At 38.9% G+C, this 22,057-nt stretch overlaps 1 protein-coding gene across 1 annotated transcript in view; it reads left to right on the forward strand.

Moving 5' to 3' along the window:
* PDZD8 (PDZ domain containing 8) overlaps positions 1-22,057 on the forward strand; it is a 57,589-nt gene that overhangs the window by 21,989 nt on the left and 13,543 nt on the right. Inside the window, exon 3 of the mRNA XM_035547713.2 lies at positions 3,574-3,676. Coding sequence (XP_035403606.1) covers positions 3,574-3,676 — 103 coding nt within the window. The remainder of the gene's footprint in view (positions 1-3,573; positions 3,677-22,057) is intronic.

Below are 22,057 nucleotides of genomic sequence, written 5' to 3' on the forward strand. Positions count from 1 at the left end.
TTTATTGAAAGAAAATTTTTGTGTATTTTTTACATGAGATTATTGAAAGAATGGAAACTTCACTGGTGTAAATAACATTTTACAATTTTTGTCTAACCTATTGAAAACATGTTTTTATGATTGTAGCACCTTCACAGAATACTTTTGTTGCAAAAATGTTATCTGTAGGTGAAAACATTGTACAACGTGATGGTGACAGTTTCTTCTATGAAAGAGAAAGGAAAAACAAGTTAGACTAACAATTGCATCCTTGCCTTAATTTTTTTAGGGAGAGAAAAGAACAAAGCAACACGCTGTTAAATCTCCCCATATGACTTTTTAAAGGTACTCTGTGAAGAAAGTCTTAAATCCTGTCAACTCTTACTATATTAAGCAGAATATTCTTCTAAAACTGTGCCACAATGTGGGCTTTTAAAATGAACATTTGTTTTAATAACCTTTGTGGACAGGGAGACTTTTCCTAAGACAGTCATTTTGTAAAACACTGCAGTGTGTACCTGAGACTGACATATTAGGTTTGGAGTTTTATGTTTATTTTTTTTCCCTTTTGCCTTCAAGTGGGCTTCGTGCAGCAGTGTGTGGATATTGAATCTGCTTTTGACATTCTTAAAATTCAGGAAATATTCTGCTTATTTTGACTCCAAAACTATTTGCAAATAAAAGGGGCACAGCTGAAATTAAAAATAAGTTTAAAAAAAAAGTTTAAAAAGAAAAAACCAGGAAAAAGTTGTAAAGGAAATGTATTGAGCTTGCTTTTATGTACCTGGTAATAAATAACGTTACTATAGATTGGTGTGTACTTTGCACATATGGGGTTCTTGTTAGATTTGCATATCAACCCTTCAGCATCACCCCACAAAAAGCAGCCAGCTTGATAGTCCTTCTACTCATCCTCCTCTCCTGGAGACGTAGAGACAGGCCAAAGTCCTCAGGGCTTCGATCAGCCCTAAGGGGTGAGACTGCCCCCACCTCGGCCCGTTCTGCTGCCTGCCCTCTGTCAGAGGGCCTCCTATAACATTTGGGATCCGCACGGTGCTGGGACACTGTGCTAAGCTGCTGCTGTTCGTGGCTGCTCTGCTGAATCACTCTGCTCTGCCTTGTGCTTACCCGAGGGTATCCCATGTGGAGTTAGGGAAGCAGTAGAAATCCTTCTGTATACCTATTTTAATTACTCAGGCAGTAACTTAACCATATTTTCTTATTGGTTTAATTTTTGCTTGGGCTATAAACCTTGTTTCAGGGCGTCTTTCATACAGTGTTTTATACTGGTTTATAAATCTTACATCTGTGGAGTACACAGTAATGTGCATTTTAATATGCAGTTGTTTGGGGTGTGCTGTGGTGCAATTGTAATCAGTCTTTATCTGCAGCTGCGTTGGAGAACACAGCATGCTGTCAAAGATGTTATTCAAACAAAAACTTCCTTAGTGTTGTAGCAGTTAAAATTTCCTCTTTGTCTTCCTGAAACTGGAAATGGGATTCCAAACTTCAGCATGAAGTGCCCATGGACCAGGACTGCTCTTTAAGTGTGTATTTTTGCTATGATACGTTTCTTCAAGTAGGGTGTTGGTAGCCTAATGTAATGTGAAATCCCATTGTTTGTTTTCTGTGCACCTTTGGTGTTATGGTTGTAATTGAAAATCATTTTTTTTTCCAGTTGTGATGTATCTCCTGTCCTAGTTCTTGTACGTTACTTGTCACCAGTACAGGACAGATGAATAGCTGCTGCGCGGATATTTTAGAGGGACAGCAAGGACTCCTGGAAGATCACTGTACATAGTTTTGTCCATCTTTCTATATCTCTCTAAATGCATTAACCATCTGTATCTTTGATCAGCTGCATTTTTGTTCTCCCCTGACCCACCGTGCTTCCCTCCTTTGCAAAGCAGGAGAGAGAACTTCTGCTGTCCTGTCGGAATGAAATGCAGTGTGTGCAAGCAATGACCAACTGTGGAAAAACTTGACTGCACTAGCTGGTGGCGATGAGTTGCAGTTGACACAGAAGAAAAAGCGCATTATTCAAAAGCAACTACTAAAAGCAGAATAGAAAAGCCATAAAGGGTTGCTGAGGGTGGCTTAAAAATAAGCAAAGAAGGTGTGAGCTGGTCAGTCTAAGTAACTCTGAACAAGCTTAGTCTTGCCCAGACAAAGTACCTGATCGGTTGGTTCTGAGACTGGATTTCTGCTTACTGTAATCAAATCAATAGCATCTAGACAAACAAGTGCTGAAGGTCAAGCTGGAAGTGAGGCTGACAGCTGCTCTTTGCAGTGCTTCAGTAGAGAAGAGATGGGGAAGCACGCAGACTCGACACCTGAGGCTGGCAGCACAGCGTGCAGCCACAAAGCTGGCACTGGGTACAGCAAATACAAGTGTGCTGGGCACCAGCCCAGGTGTAGATGTAGAACTGAGTAACTGCAAGGATCTTCGCCTACAGTCTCGCTCCATGTAATCACGTACTCAGCTAAAAAGCAGTTAAATTATTCGTAGAGAGACGTACAAAAGGAACACTTCTTTCATTCCCCTTGCTTTAATGCAAGCTAGAGAACTGTTGTAGACAGAGGTACGTTACCTTGGGATTGGTTTAATATTACCAATTCCAGTTGCTGAAAAAAGTTGCTTTCAATTGTTTTTACTTAATTTTCAAAGGATATTTAATACATATCTCCATATCTAAAAGTCCACAAACTTTGTAATTATAAATACTTAACCTAGAAACATTCATTAAGAACATGAAAATGAACAGAGAAAATTGCTGGGATTCGATTACAACTTTGGTCTCCATCATCTAAAGAGTTGTGTAACAAATCTCAATCATAAGTAAACTAGTTTGGACGAAAGCTTAGATATGTTTATTTTGAAGTTTTCTATGTGCATTTGGCAAGGACCGTTTCTAATAGCTCTCTTGGAAGAGCACAATTTATCTGAGGTTTTTATTCCAAAACATTTATGTGCTTCCAAGTACTGCGAGATAAACTGTGTACAACTTCAGTGCTTCCCACACACCCCCTCTTATAGCGCTGTTACCTAACTGGAAAGCTTCGTAGCCTTCTGGAATAGAATAAGATGCCTGAAGAACCACTTCTGTTTGCTAGGAAATAGTTTACTGCTGACTGTGTATTTGTGACTTTACTACTACAGTAACACTCTCTCTCCAACCAGGGAAAGCTGTTGTATGTTGTGAAGTTTAGAACTAGAGCGAAAAACTCTTGTGTCTGTAACTGCTTTATTTTATAAGCTATTCTTTTACAGAAAAATACTAATCTGCCGACTTAACACTTAAAAAAAAAAACACCAAACAAACAAACAAAAAAAACACCCCTTCCTCCCTCTAACACCCCCCAAAGCCATTTTAAAATGATTTTAGATACATGTAGAATACTTCCACTAGAGGGTGGCAGTGCCTTGCATTTTGTGAAAGGCTGTGCATTTGGAATCACTTATGTATGGACTTCTGTATCTGTACACATGGAAAATAGTAATGGGGTGTATAGAGGGAGAACACTGAGTTTTATTTATGATATTTGGGATGTATACTAGTATTACAATTCTTACCGTAGGCTTTTCTGTTTCAGGTTGCTTATATTTGGATCCTATGAAAGAGAAACAAATGTTCATTGCACAATGGAGCTGAGCAGTAATGTTTGGGAAGAAAAATCAAGGAGTTCCATTAAAACGGTAAAAAAAAAAAAAAAAAAAAGGTTTAATCTTTACATATTGCAGTATGTTTTATGTTCTTAATACATTGCCTAGAAAGAATGTATCTCTTGAACAACCAAATGGGTGATTTAGCAGGAGGAAAACCCTAAAAATATAATGGACCAGTTACTATTTTTTAATTCGTTGTCAGATCAGCGTGCTGAAAATGTACCTGATTGGAGCATATTGATTATCAGCTGTACAAATGCATTAAAACAATCAGTGTAAATGATGTATTTTGTAGGCCTGTTACATTTGAGTGAGGCAATGAAAAACAGTGAATGAAACAATGAAAACAGTGAAGGAGATTTATCTGTCTTTCACTGGGCAGTAATGTATTCCCTTCTGACACAGGCATTGAAGATTCATGTGATCAGAGGGTTACTCATTTGACTGATTTCCTCCCTTTGTCTACATTTTGACAAAATGCAGAGGGAATTGCTGTAGGTCTCTCGTTTTTTAAGAGCATACGAATCCTCCCAGGTCTGCTGAAGAAAAATACTTTTACAGGTGTCTGCAAGTACAGAAAGTGGCAGTATTAGTGGTATTGTATGTTAATCTTTTATTATCATACTTGATAACACGAGTTCAGCAGCATAGAGCCTACAAATTGCATTTCTCTTCTTTTGTGTATGTGGGAGGATGAGTTGCCTGTTTTTCCCCTCAAACAAGAGGTGCGATATATGAAAGAGCCTTTAAATTTTACATTAGTGATATTGTGGTAGTCATCAAATGGAATTGGGCTTATGCTGAGCAGTAAGTACTGTGCCTATTGAAAACAACAGAAGCTGTATGAAGCAAGTTGTTAAGATAAAAAGAAATCACTGCAACGAAAATCAGTGTCCTGCGTTTTACCCTCTGCTGTCTGAGTGCAACTAGCTTAAGCCCTGTGCCTTCACTGCATCAGACTGGAGTTCTGGAGATCTGCAGTGTTGTCTGGATGCAGCAACCAGAAGCCATTCAGCACCTCCTTCAGCTTCTGCAGTTAAATTCCATTTTGTGGTGTTTTTAAAACTCCTAGTGACAACTGCTATGGTATTTGTTTTGAGTATACAGTGTAGTACCCAAAAATACTGTTTTGGGTGTATTACACAGTAAGTATTTTCTGTGGACTGGGTCTTGCCTAAAAGGATGCATGGCTGAGCAGCAAAGACAACTGCCTCTTGTCGTAGCTGATGCACTCTCAGTTGAGTGAAAAACTTGATGGGTGGAAAGGATGCACTCTTACTTCCCTAGCCCTCTCGAGCACTTGGTTGCAATCAGCTTTCTGAGCACAGCATGGGGGAGGCAGGAGGGGAAGGCACAAGTAGGGAGTCAGGAGCTGGTGCACAGGCAGAGAAACTTCAGAGAGCTTTCTTGGAGCCTGGGTCAGCAGCCAAACATCATGGGAACCAGTAGTGGCTCAGGACTATGTTTTCTGGAGTTCTCTGTCTTGGCCACCTCTGTACCCCCTCCAGTCAGAGCTGTTTAGCCACGTCGGTTCTCTGAGCTGCCTTACTGCATGATAGCTGCAGTGCCAGCAGAAAGAGAAGGAAAGGTGTGTGGGGAAAGGAGAGAGGGATGATGGCAGCTTAAACTAGTGTCAGCTGCAAAGCATCGCACCGCCAGAGGTGTTAGGGAGCATAATGGGTTGCAGTGGTCCTGAGAGGATTTACTGAGTTCAGTTAACCCTAGAAGTTGCAAGATTTCATTGAGTCGCTAGGCAAGGTAGAGGTTTGGGGTAATTTATTTTCAGATCTTTTTGTTTAATTTTGCTTAACTTCTTCTGGTTTGCTTTATTCTACCTCTAAAGATTTAATTCTGTGTGTATGATTGCATAAGGATAATGCAATTCAGCCCTAATAGTCTGGCCAGTTCATAGTTTTAACCTATTCCTAATAGCAACAAATATCTCAAAATTTTCAAGAAACAGGCAATATTGTCAGTGTTTAGAAAACCATTTCAGGGTCTGCACCCAGTTCTGATACTAATTTATCTATCTGAATGACCCCTTTGTGGGAACAGTCCAAGTGTGAAACCGTGCACACGTTTCCAGGGTTGGTGCTCTAGTAGTTACGGTGGCAGTGCGCTGATTTAACGTTGTACTCTGGACAAACTGATTTGTGCTAATGTATAGGTTATCTTGAGGAGCAGTATCAGGATGTGTCCTGTTGCTCTTCTGCTAGCAGACAGTGTGGCGCTGTGTGTTCCTGACAGCAGATGGCAGCAGGACTAAACTTAAACTGATGGCAGGCAGAAAGACGGGTCCTGTTTAAAATTATCCTAAAAAAAAGTGCTCAGGCTGAGACTCTCAGCTCACCTTCTGTTTGAGCACCTAAAATGAAATGGCAGGCTTTCAAAATTTCAGTTTTTGGTAATATGGCTTGCAATGTGCAGAAGTTTAAGTATCTGTGTTCCAGTTCTTCATTGCTCAGTCGCTGCCTGCCAGAGAGCCCAGACTCCAGATCTGCGTTGCTGACCCTCAAGCTATGCTGCCAGTATGACGAACTCGCTGTGTTCAACTGCCCTGAGCTTCAGGCCACCAAATAGGTGACTGAACTTGAAGGTCCTGATTTTGGAAGTCTTGCTATGGTGGAATACAGCACCTGTAAGTTAGCACCTTACAAAACTGTGTTGTTTTTCAGCTTCAGTTCACCAGATGTAGGGAAATCACAAAAGTCTCTTTTCCTTGGGAAAAGACTTTAAATATGCAAGTTAAGTTACAAAATATTAGCAGATCTTGCTGGGAGGCAAGAGAATTTGCCAAGCCCCTCAATTAAATGAGGAATGTTGCTAACATACTTAAGATGGGAACTTAGTTATTTTTCTGAGTAATTGCAACTGTATGAATATCTTGGTAATATTAAATCCTTCTTTTATTGCCCTTGTGTGCAATAATTATTTGAGATGAAGTTGCTGGAATGAATAATAGGTACGGAAACTATGGAGGAGAAATAATAGACTAAGTTGAAGTGGGAAATAGTTAAATAGGTTCTGGCTGAAAAGTGTCTGTAGTTCGTAATGGTGTCATACAGGCACCATTCATCATCTTCATCATTCAGAATTCATCATCTGAGTGATTGCACTCAACAGCGTTCTAGAGGAAAATTCTCATAACTTCCTGCACTTATTAGCATTTTTATTTTTTTATTACGTTAGTGATAAAAGATTAGACAGGCTTAATACTTCGTAATGAATTTGGTGAGACTTTAATCTGATCCCATTATTTATGGAATATTAGTAGATGTCAAAATTGGTTTTTGAAAAGAAGGTGCTGTGTTATTGATTCTAGATTATTTCTGAAGTGTCTGTTCTAATACGAAGGTGTTTCTAGAGAGATGATTTGGCACATTCCCATGTGACACAAGTAAACATTCGTAAATACCTTAATTAGTAGTGCGTGCTGCTGGAATTAACGTTAATCACTGCATTGGTATGTAAAATTTATTTATGGACAGGATGTAGTAATTAGACAGCATTTAGCAACATTGGATTAGTAGACAGGTGTTCCATAGCTAAAAATTTAGATATATCTTTAAATAATGGGCAACGTGTGCATACTGTGACAAGTTTGTGCACCTTATTGGGTGTAAGAATGTAGAGTAATGGGAGAAAGGTTCTCAGTTATGAAGCAAAATGCATCTGCTCTGTGATTTCTCTTGTCTGTCTTGCCCCTTTTCATAAGGGAAGTTCAGGAGCACAAGATAATTACTTCTGATTTTGAAATAATCACATCACATACTCAGAAAATTTGAGGGAACACCTTTAAATTCTGGTGGCAAGGATGTTGCTCCTTGAGGTAGCACTGTAGGAATGGCTGCACTTCCCTGTTCTTAAAGGCAGTAAGTGTTGGGGGGAAAATCTGCTTTGAGGGTTGTTTTTGTTGTTATTTGGGCTTTGTTTGTTTTTGAAATCTCTTCTGTGAATGCAAACATTAGCAATGCAGGAACTTCATTTTATGTTTTGCAAATGAAATATTTCTGTCTAAAATGCTACATCTGATAGCCCATAGGACTATGCCTTTGCAGCAGTTCTTAGAAGCACACAAATAACCTCTGAAGTAGCATAATATACAGAATTGAAGAATTCAGATGTGTCCCACTACATTTTAGGAATTTCGTTTGAACTTTTCTCTTATTCACTCTGAACATTCAGAGCTTAACACTGGAGTAGTTGAAGGGGAAGACCACTGGCCTCTACCTCTCAGTATTACACTGAATTTGTGTGTGTCTATACATATATAGGCTATGATCTTCTCTGTTTTGGGGGGGTTATTTTGACAGCTATGGACTTTTACTGGTAAATTTAATGGTAACTTTGAAATTGCTGTAGGCAGGCTTTTTTAATAAAAAATTGTGATAAAAACAAAGGGATATTTCTCAGCCTTTCATAAAACCAAATTTCCTTTGTCAGGGATTAAGGGAACCTTACAGGTGTTCCAGTAGAGTGACATATGAATGTAAAATGAGAAATAATGTAGATCAAATCCAGCACCTTCTGAAATGAATTGCCTGAAGATACTAAACAATAATGTCAAAATTTGAAGCAACTGTGAAATGTTAATTTGTAAATACATGGAGTTAAATGCCTCACAGTTGGCATTTCAGTCTGCTTATTTAAGTCTGCCATTTCAACATTTAATCCTATCAAAAGAAAGGAGGAGGATTAAAGCAAGCGAAGCTTTTTCAAAATGTCACTTTTTATGAAAATTCATGATCTTGTAAAATTTGATAATATTTGTAAATACAATGGGGAATAGTTCTGAGATTTGTGCCTTACATAATATTCTGTAATCCGTCTTTCAAATAAACTTGAAGGCCATCAGGATTTTTTCTGGCTCATCCTGAACATTTAAGCTTTTTTGACTGGAGGCTTAAGAAGGCTTCTCTGTTATTTAATGAGACCTCCTGGGGAAGTGCACTGCAGTGCTTTGCAGAGACATGGATATGAACATTAAAACAAAAGCAAGCAAAAAAAAAAATTTTTTGGTACATGTATATTCAGGTAGTTTAGAATAAGGTATCATCAGTGTAGTTAAAGCCTGACCTAATATTTATTGCCTGCTTGTAAAAACCATTCATAAGATATCATATACTCTGTTCTTGGGCATGCGTACCCTCATGTGGGGGTTACAGTGGTTAAGAAGCAGAGCTCTCCACACTTCACTGCCTCTGGTAGCAGCCAGTGTGAAATGCATCGAGTGCATCCAAGTCGGTAATACTCCTTACATGTGCTTTTCTCCCTGTGTCCAGGCTTGAAGTCATGGTCCTTCCTAGGTTTCCTCGGAGGGGTCCGAGTTCTGCAGAGGTTCTGATTGCCTGCAGTGAATATGACTTTCTCGTTTTCAAATTGAGAATGATGGATAAAAAGATCAATGAACAAAATAACACAAGAGAGAAGAATCTGTTAGGAGCAGGACTTAATGCTTTTTGGTGGTTGTGCTTCCCTGGCCCCCAGCTCTTGCTTCAAAATGTTATAACAGAAATCATCCACGTTAGTCAAACCTAGGGCTTGTTCAGCTTGGGGACCCTTGTTCAGCTGGGGTGTTCCAAATGCACGTTTTGCAGGGTGTTGTACTCTCTGCAAGCAAAGTACTGACCTTTCTATTTTATTTTTTAATTTGAAAAAGGTACAAGCCTTTTAGATGGCTCTTAGGTGAATTCATCTCTGAGAACCGACTGTTCTTGGACAAAATGTCCATTAAAAACTGAGCTTTGTCTTCTGTTAATGTTGTTTACTACACTGATAAGCAACATTCATTTTAGCAGTGTATTTTTGCTTTGAAGCTTGTTCACATAATAAGCAACCTGTAGTACATACTTGTTAACTTATAGTTGTGTCTTCCATATCCAAATAGTACCTAGTTTGAATAGAAACTGCAAGATTGTCTTATAATACTTGTTAATTGCAACTTCACATTTAAAATATAAAACTATTAAGTCAATGCAACTTGATCTCTTTTCCTTAAAAATGCTAGTAACACCTAAGCCAGCGCCCTGGTTTAGTGTATTACTGTCCTGAATTTTTTGTATTCTTCTCATCTGGTCCAAATATTGGATGCAGGAAAGAGTTTTAAGTACTTCTCACAGCAGCTGTGTTTCTCATTTGCGAAGAAATTGATTTACAGTGATAGCTGATCTTGCTAAATAAATAGATGTCTGATGCATGAAAGCTAACCTTGTTTGTATAAACGGTGTGGCTCATTGTACGAGAGATAACAGGGCTTTATTGACCAGAGTAAACAGAATGGTTTCTGGGCAGTTCAGTGCATTTCTGGAAGGACTTTCTAAACTCTGTTGTTCTGCCCTGTTGCAAAGCTCGGCAGCCAGGCGGGCGGCTCGGGCCGGGGGCTGTTGCACAGGGGGGTGGCAAGTTAAGGACTCTCCTCTCTTTGAAGTGTTCATTAGTGAACCATCCCTCTGAGTTCTGCTTCCTGAAGGTCATCATTTCCAAAGGTAGGTGTTTGGTTTGGGAGTGTGTTTGACAGTGTTATTTTAGGTATGCAGCTTCCACACTCTTTAAAACTAGAAGCCTGAGATGCAGTTTCAAAAATCTAGCTTTCTTTTTTTCCTTTTTAAATCAGACATTTTACTGGTGTCATGTCTATCGTGAAGCATCCTTTGTCACTTTGGTATATTCAGACTCAATTGTTTTCTCATGAAACGCATGAAGAAAATAGAATTTATCAACTTTAAATGGAATTATTGTATGGAGTTTCTTTTTCCAACTGGCAGACTGGCCAAGTGTCTCAAATCCAAGGCATAAACTGAAAGAAGCAAAATTGAAACTTTTAAAAAACCTATTGAAAACTTAAAAATTTGTTAGAAGTTCATCTTAAGCATTTTTTTTTTTGTCTCCTGGGATTCTTGAAACAATTCATAGCATCAAATCTTGTCATAGAATCAAGTGTAGTTGGGAGAGCCTCTAAATTGCAGTAGCAATCTGACTAACCTGATTATCCATCAATAAAAATCGAAGTAGTAGTCAAGTGATAAGGCTAGAATTAATGTGTGGGTTTTTCTAGCCTTTTCATATAATGGGTGGTGTAAAGGGCTAAGAAGTTTTTCGTCCTAGCCAAGCAAGCAATTGCCAAAACTTCTTCAAATAGCAGTGTGCGTTTAGTTCTTAGTTATGTTTCAGTGCATTCTAGATAGTTACTTAAACACAGATATTCACAATTGCCTTTGGAAAAATGACATGTCATTGCTTGTTTGTACTCTGTGTTCCTTTTGGGTCTTCTTGTTCACTTCTAAGATATATTTTTCTCGAGGAACCATTATAATAAGTTAACCTCTTCTTAATGTACGATGTTTAAGGAGCAGGGAGAGTCTGTGTATGCAAATTAATATCTAAGAGGAGTTAACTATTTTGGGTAAAATACTATTAGAAATTAGTTGTATTTAGCTTTTGTCTTTTTTTTAACCCAAGTGTGCTGATGGAATTTGGAGATGTAATGGAGTGTTGTTTTTTTTAACTCCTGCTAAGTCAGTAATAATAGCAGATAACATTGGCAGACTTTTTCTTGAAGTAAAGGAAGCCTGTTGCAGGTAGGCCTCCTGGAAAGGTTCTACTTCTCATTTTATAGTCTGATAAACACATAGCTGGACAAGGAGAAATACCAGGTCTTCAGCAACTGAGAAGAGCAATTCATTTTGGCGGAATGAAAGAGCGAGTGAGAAATAAGGGCATGTGTTTGGCAGCTGAACTGGCCATCAGAAGCTGAGATGTTTTTGAGGGCACAAAATTGTAATACAGGGAGCAGATGGAGATAGCTGAGAGGTAGGTGGATTGATGGTTACTAAATGGTGCTCTGCACCAAGCAAGCAGATTCTTCAGCACCAAGAACAGACTTGGGAGACGTGTATGAAATGAGAGGCTTCCAAACAGGGTGGTTGGTACAGGTTGCAATGTACCTGGAAAGGTTCTCCTGTTGGTAAGTTACCTGTCGCTCCTGTAACAGAAATTTGCTTGCTATTGCTGCCCTAGTCAGCAAGGGCTGCTCTGGCTTGTGGTACCTGGCATAAGCTTGTACTCTTTTTTACACATCTCCTTTGGCCTGCAACATGTTATACACTTAGGAGCTTGGTTTGCACTTAGAGTTGCTAAATGCAGCTGTTTGCATTAAGTGATGAGATGCATGAGTCTCTTTCTGGTTCTCTGTATGATTCAAGCTTCTTACCCAGTACTGGCCCTATACATCTATCTGGATTTCAACAGTTAGCCTTCTGTTCTGGTGAGGTTTTGAGAGGTGGTATTAAAGCATTCAAGGAGATTTGATATACAGGCTATATTAAAGTATACTAAAGTTTTCATTAGTAGAGGAAATCTCAGTACTTAGGTCTGATTCTCATTGCTATTTTAATCGGTTTAAACACAAAAATTACATTATCTTAAGCATAATCAGGCTAAATATCAGGAATAAATTTGGAAATGAAGGTTTTTGAAAATACCCTTAATATTTAATATATAATACAATAATTTTATTAAAGATTTCACTAACGATACTGCTGTTCTTTAATGTAGGTATTTGATGTCCTTCAACAGGAGGAAAATGCGTTTTCGTACAGCACAGACAGTTGATATCTAGTCTTAAATTTTGTGGTAAAAGTGTCAAAATATGGGCTTATAAAATACTGAGTGACTGCAAAGAAAGCCTTTCCTTTTGTGGGAGGAATTCCTTCTCATGAGTATAGTCTTATGTCACGCTGCTGTTTTATGAAGTCAAATGAGTTAAGTAGTTCAGATTCTTGGACTGAGAGTAAGTACAGTGTTGTTACGTGGGTCGGGTCTCACCTTCCTAGAGTGCTGAACTGAACGATATCTCAAAATGACTACTCAATTTTTTTCTTCCTTTCCGCTTCTTTAACCACAAGCTGAAGCAGAAATTAGGTGCTTATCTCTAGTGTTATAAATCTCTTGCAGGTCTAGCAGGGTGGAGCTCAGCATCTGGGGGCAACACTGCTAAAGAAAATGGTGGTTGGCGTATTTATGTTGTTATTGTTTTCACTGCCTAGAATACTGTGGTTATTTTCTGTCTGTGGAATAGCAGGAGAGAAATCTGATAATTCTCATAATTATTAGTACAGCATGAGCAATTTTTCTTGCTTTTTCTTTAGGGCTGCTATTTTTAAATGCTTCCAGTAATTTTAAAATAAAGAAAAAAAAAAGCATAAGCAATCCTTTTGTAATGCAAGTGTGGTAAGTGGTCTCCAAATGCTCTATAACAACGCCAGGTAGAAATGGGAAAGTAATATGGGTGGGCAGCATAGCAATTGCCCTGCAAAAGCCTTAGGGATCAAAAATGCAATTGCTGATTCCCGTCCCAGAAATGGCTAAAAGGTCATTCCAGTGTATGAAGGTTAGATAGAGCAGACTGATGCTTTGCAAAGGACACCTGTTTATCGGAAGTAATCAGAAGTGAGTCATGGTTAAAAACCGGAGCATTTCCCTTAATGCAGTCTGTTAAAAGGCTGTCTCCATTAAATTTTATTTAAGGTAAATAGACTCTTTGAACTATGAACATCTTTACAAATATTTTAACCAAAAGTCAGTATCTTCAGATCTTTAGTAATGTCATCTGTTTCCATTTTTAGGTGCTTAGCTTGGAACAAATATAATGTCTGTGCAGCCTCAGATCCATTTTATGTTAATTGAAGCTATATATTTTCCCTAGCTGAAGAAAGAAAATAAACCCAGAAACCTCCTAGAAATCTGAGGCTGGATATCCAGAAAGCTTAGTTTATATACATTTTTTTTAATTATAAAAAAAGTCATACAGTTTTCATCTCTGTATATATAAATACAAGCACACTTTATATATGTATAAGGTATGTGTACAGATAAACGTACATGCACTTGATATATGTAGATGTGTGTACGTGTATATATAAAAAATCAAAACCATCAGTTGTTCTTCAGTTAAATTTAAATGAAAGTCTCATGGATAGCAAATTGCCCATGCATTAAAAATGTAGATACTTGCAATTACAACAAATGATTTCCGAGAAGTTGGGCTTGGCTTATCTGGAGCTCCTTCATAGTTACAGCCCTAATCTTATAGAAAAGTCAAGAAATGCAAAGATGGTTATCAGAACAATTGCAGAAAACTGTTCCTAGGTAGCTGAGTCATACATCTGGGGCAGTATAGCAAGAATAGCCCGTACAACAGCTTGTAAGCCAAGAACACTTAGATGACAATATGAACTGCATGGGACGTAAGCTTAGGAATAGTGTTCACACCTTCGTAACACAAACAACCATTGTAATCTCTTCCCCTAGCCCCCCTTTCAAACTGAGGATTTCCACTGGTCTCGAAGCAGGTGGACGTTTGTGTTAAGTAGAAACCAAAATATACAGACACGGTTTGATTCGAGTGATGTAGTTAGCTGCGTAACAAGTAACCGAAATTACAAGTCGCTGTTCAGCCACGTGGTACTTCTGTGAAGTGTGGAGTCAAAATTGATTTGGGCTATGTAACCTGTTCTTAGGGGATATGAAAAGCACCCTGTGATGGATGATGATAGATGTTGTACAACGTGATTTTACTCAGAAGTTTTGGGTTTGAGACATGTCTATAGGCACAGAGGTCTACCTGTAAAAGTTTGTCAAGCTTTTTTTTTTTTTATGAGGAGCACAGTAAAGAAGGACCTGAGCTGCAGTGGAGGCAGGGACAAAGCTTCATCCTGTGGGGTGGCAGTGAGGTTTGCTGAACCAAATGACCAAACCAGTTCTCTAAGCAGCACTTGGAGATGTAATGTCTGTTAATAATTAAGAGAAAGCAGGCACAGTAGTAAGGGAGAGCAAATAATGCCTATTGGTGCAGGAGACCAGGTGTGAGGATGAATAACAGCATCAGTTCAGCTGCATAAACAGAGCAGAGGACATCTAATGAGGATACCACCAACAAAGCCATGGGAGTAATCAGGTCATGGGAGTACAGTAGCTGTAAATATTTGGCTAGTGTGGGATCTTTGCCTAATTAATGTGTATTATCTGTAGGCTATAGAAACTACAAGGGAACTTGTAATTATACTATCAAAACCATTAAACAGCAGAAATACCGACTTCAGCAGAAAACAGCAAGAAAATTGGCTAGATTTCAAGCAGTTATTCGTATATATAATTCCAAACAAGATTTAAATACATCTGAACAAGGTGTCTGGTTACTAGACAGAGTAATTTGGAGTGGAAGAGCCCCCAGGAGGTAACCTGGTCCACCCAGGTCAGGGCTAAGCAGGACCAGGCTCTCAGGCCCCTCTCAGAACATGGCAGGCAGGCCGTGCCAATTGCTCAAGGAGTCCTTCTCTTCAGTTTTTTCTTTTTTAGAGCTCTCACAGAACAGTACTCGACAGACCATGCAGTTACACGCAGAGGGAAAGCAAGAGAGTTAGCTGAGTTCATTTACACTAGTTCAGACTGAATCGCTCCTTTTGCTTAAGACAAACCTAGGCGTATTGCTGTGCTGATGGACTCAAAGTAAGACTTTTGTGTTGAAGGCAGTCCAGACAGGAGTCAGGTCTAGCCTAAAAACAGAGAAAATAGTATATATGCAATATTTTTGTTTCTTTTATTACGTTTCTGCAGCCTGGCTCCAATAGGTGTTTAACCTAAGCATGGGAATATCTGTGATGGATTTTTATTCCTTGCAAGCAATATTTGAACAAAGAATACTTTTTTAACACAGTTTTTTTTTTTTTTTTTTTTTTTGCCAGGCCTGATAAAATATTTTTATTTCCAGTGCAGCTTTTGAAACTGTAGCTATTGGAGGAGAATCTGAAATAATCTGATTTTCTGAAAATATGTTGGTAATAACTAGGAATGAAGTGTTGGCTGCTGTTGTGAGCAAGGATACTCAGATTCCTGCCAGCTGCTGTGTAGAAGTGCCATTAGGAGCCACAGTCTTGGTTGCATATGATTGGGGTAACCAATGATTGTAATTAGTTCCTGAACTTTAAAAATAGCTGTTGGGAGGAAGTAATTTTGTAAAAGGTCACTAAAGCAGTATTCTCTTATGTCTAATAATTGGAATGAAAGGAAACCAGATTTACCAGACAGCAAAGAATGTGTTTCTAGCAAAGATCACACAATTTACTTTCACAGATATTAGTTTCATTTCTGGTTTTGACAGCTGGAACCAGAAACCTGTACAGGCACTGGAGATGTGCCCTGTACAGAATACACTCTTTTGCAAGTTCAAAAAATAATTAAGTGGAGGAAAGAGATTTTTTGGTATTGCAGAACCTGCAACTCACTGTGCAACTCTTCAAATGTTAAAGTGAGTATTTCAAAGCTGCAGTGGAAGGGAAGCAAGAGAAGTTGTAGTGGCTGCAAGAAGACCTGCTTAGGGGAAGATACTGTGTGGGTCTTAACTAGTGTATGGATACTTTTTAATTGGTTATTTTTTAATTGATTATTGTTAGTTATTGTTATGGTTATTGTTATTGTATGGTTATTGCATGGTTATTGTTAGTGTTGCAATTTTCTGATATCTAACAGTGTCAGAACAGTATATTTAGCCAGGCTGGTTACCGTAATTATGTCAGTTCAGTGAGCAGTCCAGAAGCAGAGGTCTATTTCAGTGTCTCTTTTTATATTAATTTAGATATCTTTTATGTTTATCCCTATAAACATAAAAGATATATCCCAGTGGTTTTTTAGAAGGCACTCATTTCTAAAATCTGTGGGTTTTAACTTGTATTTGCAAGAGGAGGGGGGAAAAAAAAGTAAGTATTTAACCAGGTGGGGATGTAAACCAAGGAGGCAGTCCAGTTTGGCTCTAGTCCTTCCATTATCCCAGTGTAACACGTAGAGCTTTACTATTTGTGTGCCCTAAAAACCCCATTGCCCCCCAAAAGCGGTGACAAGCCCAGGCAGCTCTGGTTCTGTGCAGGGTGAGTTGGCTCAGGCTCCTGGGGACGAGGGCAGAGGGAGCAGCCCCGTGCCCCGAGGAGGGCAGCCCTGCTTCTGGGAGGAGGGTCCTGCTGCTATGGGGGCAAGTGGTGCTGCTGGATGGGGCTTGGCCTCTCCGATCACCCCTGAGGAAGGGTGCATTTTGCCAGTTGTTCACATCAGGGCTGCGTTTGTCCTGGAGAACTTACAGCATTGTCAGCATTGTTGGGAAAGGCGTTTACATAAACCACGCGTTCTTCGTGGAAACAAAAATGTTTACTTTCTGCGTAATGAAATTTTAGCTTTTCCAGTAATTATAAGCAAAATATTACTTGATTTCATCATGGTACACGTATGCAAAATCTGTATGAACAGAAATCATGATCTTTACATGCTGGTTTTAATTTCGGCTTGCTTTTTATGCAGAATACTGTTTGCAGTTCAACTCAGAAGTGTGTCCTTGTCTGAAAAAAATCAATGATGCTTTTACAGTAAAGATCTAACTTAGAGTCCATGGTGGTATTTGGGTGACATAGCAACGTAAAATTCCTTCAGTTTTAATTATCTTCTGGGACTCTTGTTCCAACGGTATTAAAGTGTGTAAGCCAAAGGCGCTTTTTGAGAGCCTCTAGAGTTCATCAAGAGGGGCAAGCTGTGCATGATGAAAACACGTGTTTAGTCATTAGGGTTTTCTTCTGGCCCTGAAGCCTAACAGACTTCTAAGGGGGGAGGGAAGTAAAGCACCTCACTGACAATTTTCCTTTATCTCCCCAAATTTGTCTTTGTCTCACAAAGAGACAATTCTTTATATACCTTTCTCCAGCAGACTCTATTGTAATATTTGCATGACAGTCATTACCTAAGAGTGAGGTGCAGGAGTAGGCAGTTACAAATCTGAGTCTAAGCTGTGGGTTTTTTGGTAGTTTGTATAAATGGTTGTAATAGTCAGAGATCTTCAGCGGGGGAACGATGACTGCTTTGCCAGGGTACCTCCTGCATTAGCTTGCAGGCAGCAGTTTGCAATCCAGGCTAGTTATTTTCTCTCCCCATCTTCCTTTCCTTCTACTCTATATATGTGGTGTTTCTGGACTTCCCCACCCTAAGCTATGTCTAAATATAATTTCCAGGTACTTTTTTCTTAGGCTTTCTAGTGTGCTTCAGAGATTGAGAGAGAACTTTCTTGAGTTAATGAGTTAATTGAGTTTCTTGTGCTCTTGAAATAGAGTGGTAAGTTAAGTGATTGTATTAAAACTGGGAAGCAAGTTAATCATCAGATTTGTAGTTTTGCATCCTGAAGTTTTACTGTAAGATACTTCATCTCTTTTACTTTTTCTCAATTTTATTACCTTAAGCTATTTCCTCATTCATCACATTGCGCATTTGTTTTTCTATGAAGTTCTAATTCCTTCAGTCTGTAGGTTTTCAAGTTCTGTTTTTACTATTAAAGTTTTTCACTTAGCTTGTTTTTATTATTAAAAAAAATACACCTTAGTATGGATTCACTGTAAAATACATATATATGTGTGTGTGTATATATATAACCAATGCCCAGACTAAGCTTTTGGACATTTTACTAGTTGTATGCTCAGTCATCTGCTTTATTCACAACTTTTTAAATATTACTTTTCCAATATTTTAAAATAAAAGTATCAAATTAAACGAGAAACAGACTGAACATTTCGTACCGAATGTGCCGTTTATGACCAGTGACTCTTTTTTTTGAGGCTGCTGCTGAGGGATTTTCAGAGAGCTCTCGAAACACACAGCAGCGCTCGGGGAGCTGCAGCCTTTGGCTGCTAAGGGCCCCCCCGCTCGCGTTCACTTCTGCGTGCGGCCCGTGCTGCTGTTGTGGCTGAGCTGTTGGTCAGCCATCGGACCGTGGGTGATGGTCAAGAAAGTGTAGTACCGTGGGCTGGTATCGAGTGGTCAAATTATAGTGTACAGAATGATCTCATTGAAATGATTTAAATAATCTGAATTATTCATACTGAAGTCAAGAAATAAAAAAAAAAAAAAAAATCGTGGTTTCAGAACTGATGCAGATTCCATCCCTGTAATATGCAAAGAAATAAATACTCATCACCTCAACCTTAAAAGAAAAAAATAAGATCTACTTAAGGGTAGCTTCTATCATGCACATGCACTTAACAGTCTTCTCTCCCCCTTGTTAAATACGGTTTTTTGAAAATATATTTATTTCTCAGGCACTGTATGGTATTGACTAATTCTTTTCTCATTTTTTAAATCAAATAAGGAGTAAGCTGTAAATTCTTTCAGTGAGCTAATTCATCACAGTCCCAAATGAGCTCTGTTTCTAATGGCAGAGGAGAGAAGGGGAAATGGAAGTAGGAAGATAATGCGTTGCGAAATCTGCTGGGTATTTTTCTTATATACTTCACTAGCTATCAATAAGATCTGTTGTTAATTTAAAAATAATAGAGCATAAAAACAGTGTCTGTGAAGTTATTGGGAGTGCTGAAGTAAAAGGAGGCATCTTTAAGCTTGACATAATTTCCTATTCATTCTTTCACTTACCTTCCCACAGGGAGACATGGACTTGGTAAATATTACTTCTCTAAGCCAGAGAATACTTCAAACACCCATCAAAAGGGACGAACTGTTACTTCTGTTGTAGATAATGTCCTGTTCCCCTTGAAATTAAATTTTTCTTTGACTCCCGGTAAGCTATTTCTGGAGCAGTGTTTTTCTTCTAGCACTAGTGCATATTTCAGTGCGACTTGGGGTCTGCAATGTTTTGATGGAGAATTCACATGCTCTGCTACTTCCAGAAATGTTTGGGGCTGGGGAAGTTAAGGGAGAGATTCCTGTTGTGTTGTGACCGAGCCTTAACACAATTCAGTTCTAAAATGTTTAACAGAAGTCTCTGACATAGCAAATTGGGTTTTTTATTTATTTTCTTAGTGTTTTGTTGGTCTGTTTTTTTGTTGTTGTTGTTTTGAACATGTATTGCTTTTTCATGTCCTAGAAGGGGAGGCTATTCAGCTCTCTGAGTAGTTACACCTGTTCTGTTTGCTTGCCACTCGGACATCTAACTATAGGGAATAAATCCTACGTTTTTGTTATCCAAGTAAGCAACTACATTGATTGCAACATGAAAAATTCAGACTTTCAGATCTTCCTGAAGCACTTGTTGGAGTTTGGATGCAAAGTTTGAGAGCATATTGATTCCAATTTGCAGATAGTGTTCACTTTCAAAATTCTTCTTCTGCTCTATTCAGTCTTCTGCTATATTGGGAAGTGATTTCTACGTGCATATGGGGGAGAATTCTACAATATTTTTCAAGTGCAAAGCAAATAGAGGTGGGTATTGATTTCTTTTGCAAAGCGACTTGTCACTATCTGGCTTGGTGTAAAGACCTTCTCAGTTCATAGCTGTGGCAATTTTTGTAAGCGATGAATGGTAACGGTATGAAAATCTGGCTTCTAGGTGTGCTCTTGCTTTGGTGCAGCTAATGAGATGTGACAGTGAGCTCCTGTTCCGCTGCCTGGCAGTGACTTGTGCCCTATAACCATAAACAAATTGATTTGACGTGTGTTCAACGAAAGAACCAGAAATAGATGTATGGTCCTGGAAATCTTTACTGTTGATATAGTTACGTGTTTATACTGCAGTGTTTTGTCCAGAAATTAATTGGAAACAACTCAGTGTGGTTTGGATTCTGTTCTACATAGAGAAAAAACATTATTATACACCAAAACCTTGGCCTTCTGGCAGTAATTATTGAGAATAGGCTAGATACAGATCCCCAGCTCCTCTGGTCCTGGCACTGCAGAATTTCAGCAGTAAGCTCATCTTCTGGCTTTCCCAGATAAAGGGGGGACGGCAGTGATATGTACAACAGGATCTTTGTTTTGATCCAGATGGATCATCTATTTAATCGCTGAAGAGTTGGTACAGTGATGAATCATTTTATTGCATCTGCTTTCGTTCCTTTGGGTTCAGCTAGATCTGTGGGTAAGTAGGAGCCCAAAAAATGATTGGGTCATGTGGGATTTTAAGGCTTGCATTTCTGTGTCATGGCCAGCTCGTGTTCATTAATATTGACAAGAAAGATAACAGTTGTGATGAAGATTGTGTGCGTATGCAGTGCAGAAATCACAAACCCTTTTCACTTAAGTCTTGCGATAATGTAAATTGTCTGATGAGATTGGTCCTAGGTCTGTCAGGTGGCTGTTGCTTAGACTATGCTGTTACTAAGGGCATAATTTGCATTGCCAGAAACTGCAAGGGTTTGCTTGTGAGAGTGTTTTTACTTATATTTTGCAGACCATTGGATAAGTAATTGTAAATACCTGATTTTTAATAAAATACTCCATTTTTAATGACACTGCTTGACTCCGGCACGAAGGCTCGTCTCGCAGTCCCTCTGCTTGTGACGGCAGTGGTGGGGAGCCCGGGTGGCAGGGACAAGCAGAGCTGCAGCTGCTCCCTTGGCCTGTCCTGGGACTAGCTGCACTCCCCGGCCCCTGCCGCTGCCCCAGCAGCACTCAGCTCTTCCTCGGAGCAGTTTCAGCAGTGGTTCTGCTCCCGTCTCAGATCTGTGGGTTTTGCTGTAGATCCCCAGGTGAGAATTATTTGCGAAGTTCCTGCTCTCTTCAGAAGATGCGCTGTACTCCAGATGCGGCTTCCTGACATTGGCGTTGCTGCAAAGAAAATGCTTCTGCTCCAGAATAAAGCAAACCTATAAATAATGCACTTTATCTCAAATGTTTTTTCCTTCAGAAATGAAATTTTAAGGCCCTTTAAAACATAACTTTTGAGCCCTTCAGTGTAAGCTAAGAGTTATGATTTGTATTCATTAGAAAGTAGTATTGTAGATTTTATTTCCATGGAAACTAGCATCAGTGATGCTTTTTGATGACAGTGGATAATAACTATCATATTTTTAGTTTTGAAGGCAATATGCATGTCAGTAATCAGATTGCTGCTGCTGGGTGCAATCATCACGCAGTTTCTTTGTGTGAAGAGGAAGGCTTCACAGTGCCAGTTAATGCCATTAGAAAGACCTTTAACTTGATATTCTAATAATGTGATTTCATGGATATCAATAAAAGTTGTTCTCTAACTATTAATTAGTTCTGATATTAACATAATTACTAGCTGGTTTAGCTTTCAATATATTTGCTTTCAATATATACATTGGCAAGTTTTTCTTTTTTTCCATCTCGAGTGATAAACAAAACCCCAGATTGACCTTTCTGTTCCACACACATGCTCAAAGTGCACGAACACTCTTATGTTCTCATTAATCTCCTATATCCATAATTTGCATTGAAATAATTTATAACAAATTTATACAAAGGAAACCATTACCAAGGTAAGCTTCCTATTGGGTCTGCATTGCACATAGAGCAAGTTGATTTCTAACGCTGGATTTTTAATACCCAGCTTCAATAAGCTTATTTCAGTATTTGTTACCAGGCTACCTGAGCATTTTACCAAACGCTTATGTAGTAACTGAGTCATGCTTA

The sequence above is a fragment of the Cygnus atratus genome, chromosome 7, assembly GCF_013377495.2.
Source record: "Cygnus atratus isolate AKBS03 ecotype Queensland, Australia chromosome 7, CAtr_DNAZoo_HiC_assembly, whole genome shotgun sequence".
In the NCBI taxonomy this organism is placed as follows: Eukaryota; Metazoa; Chordata; class Aves; order Anseriformes; family Anatidae; genus Cygnus; species Cygnus atratus.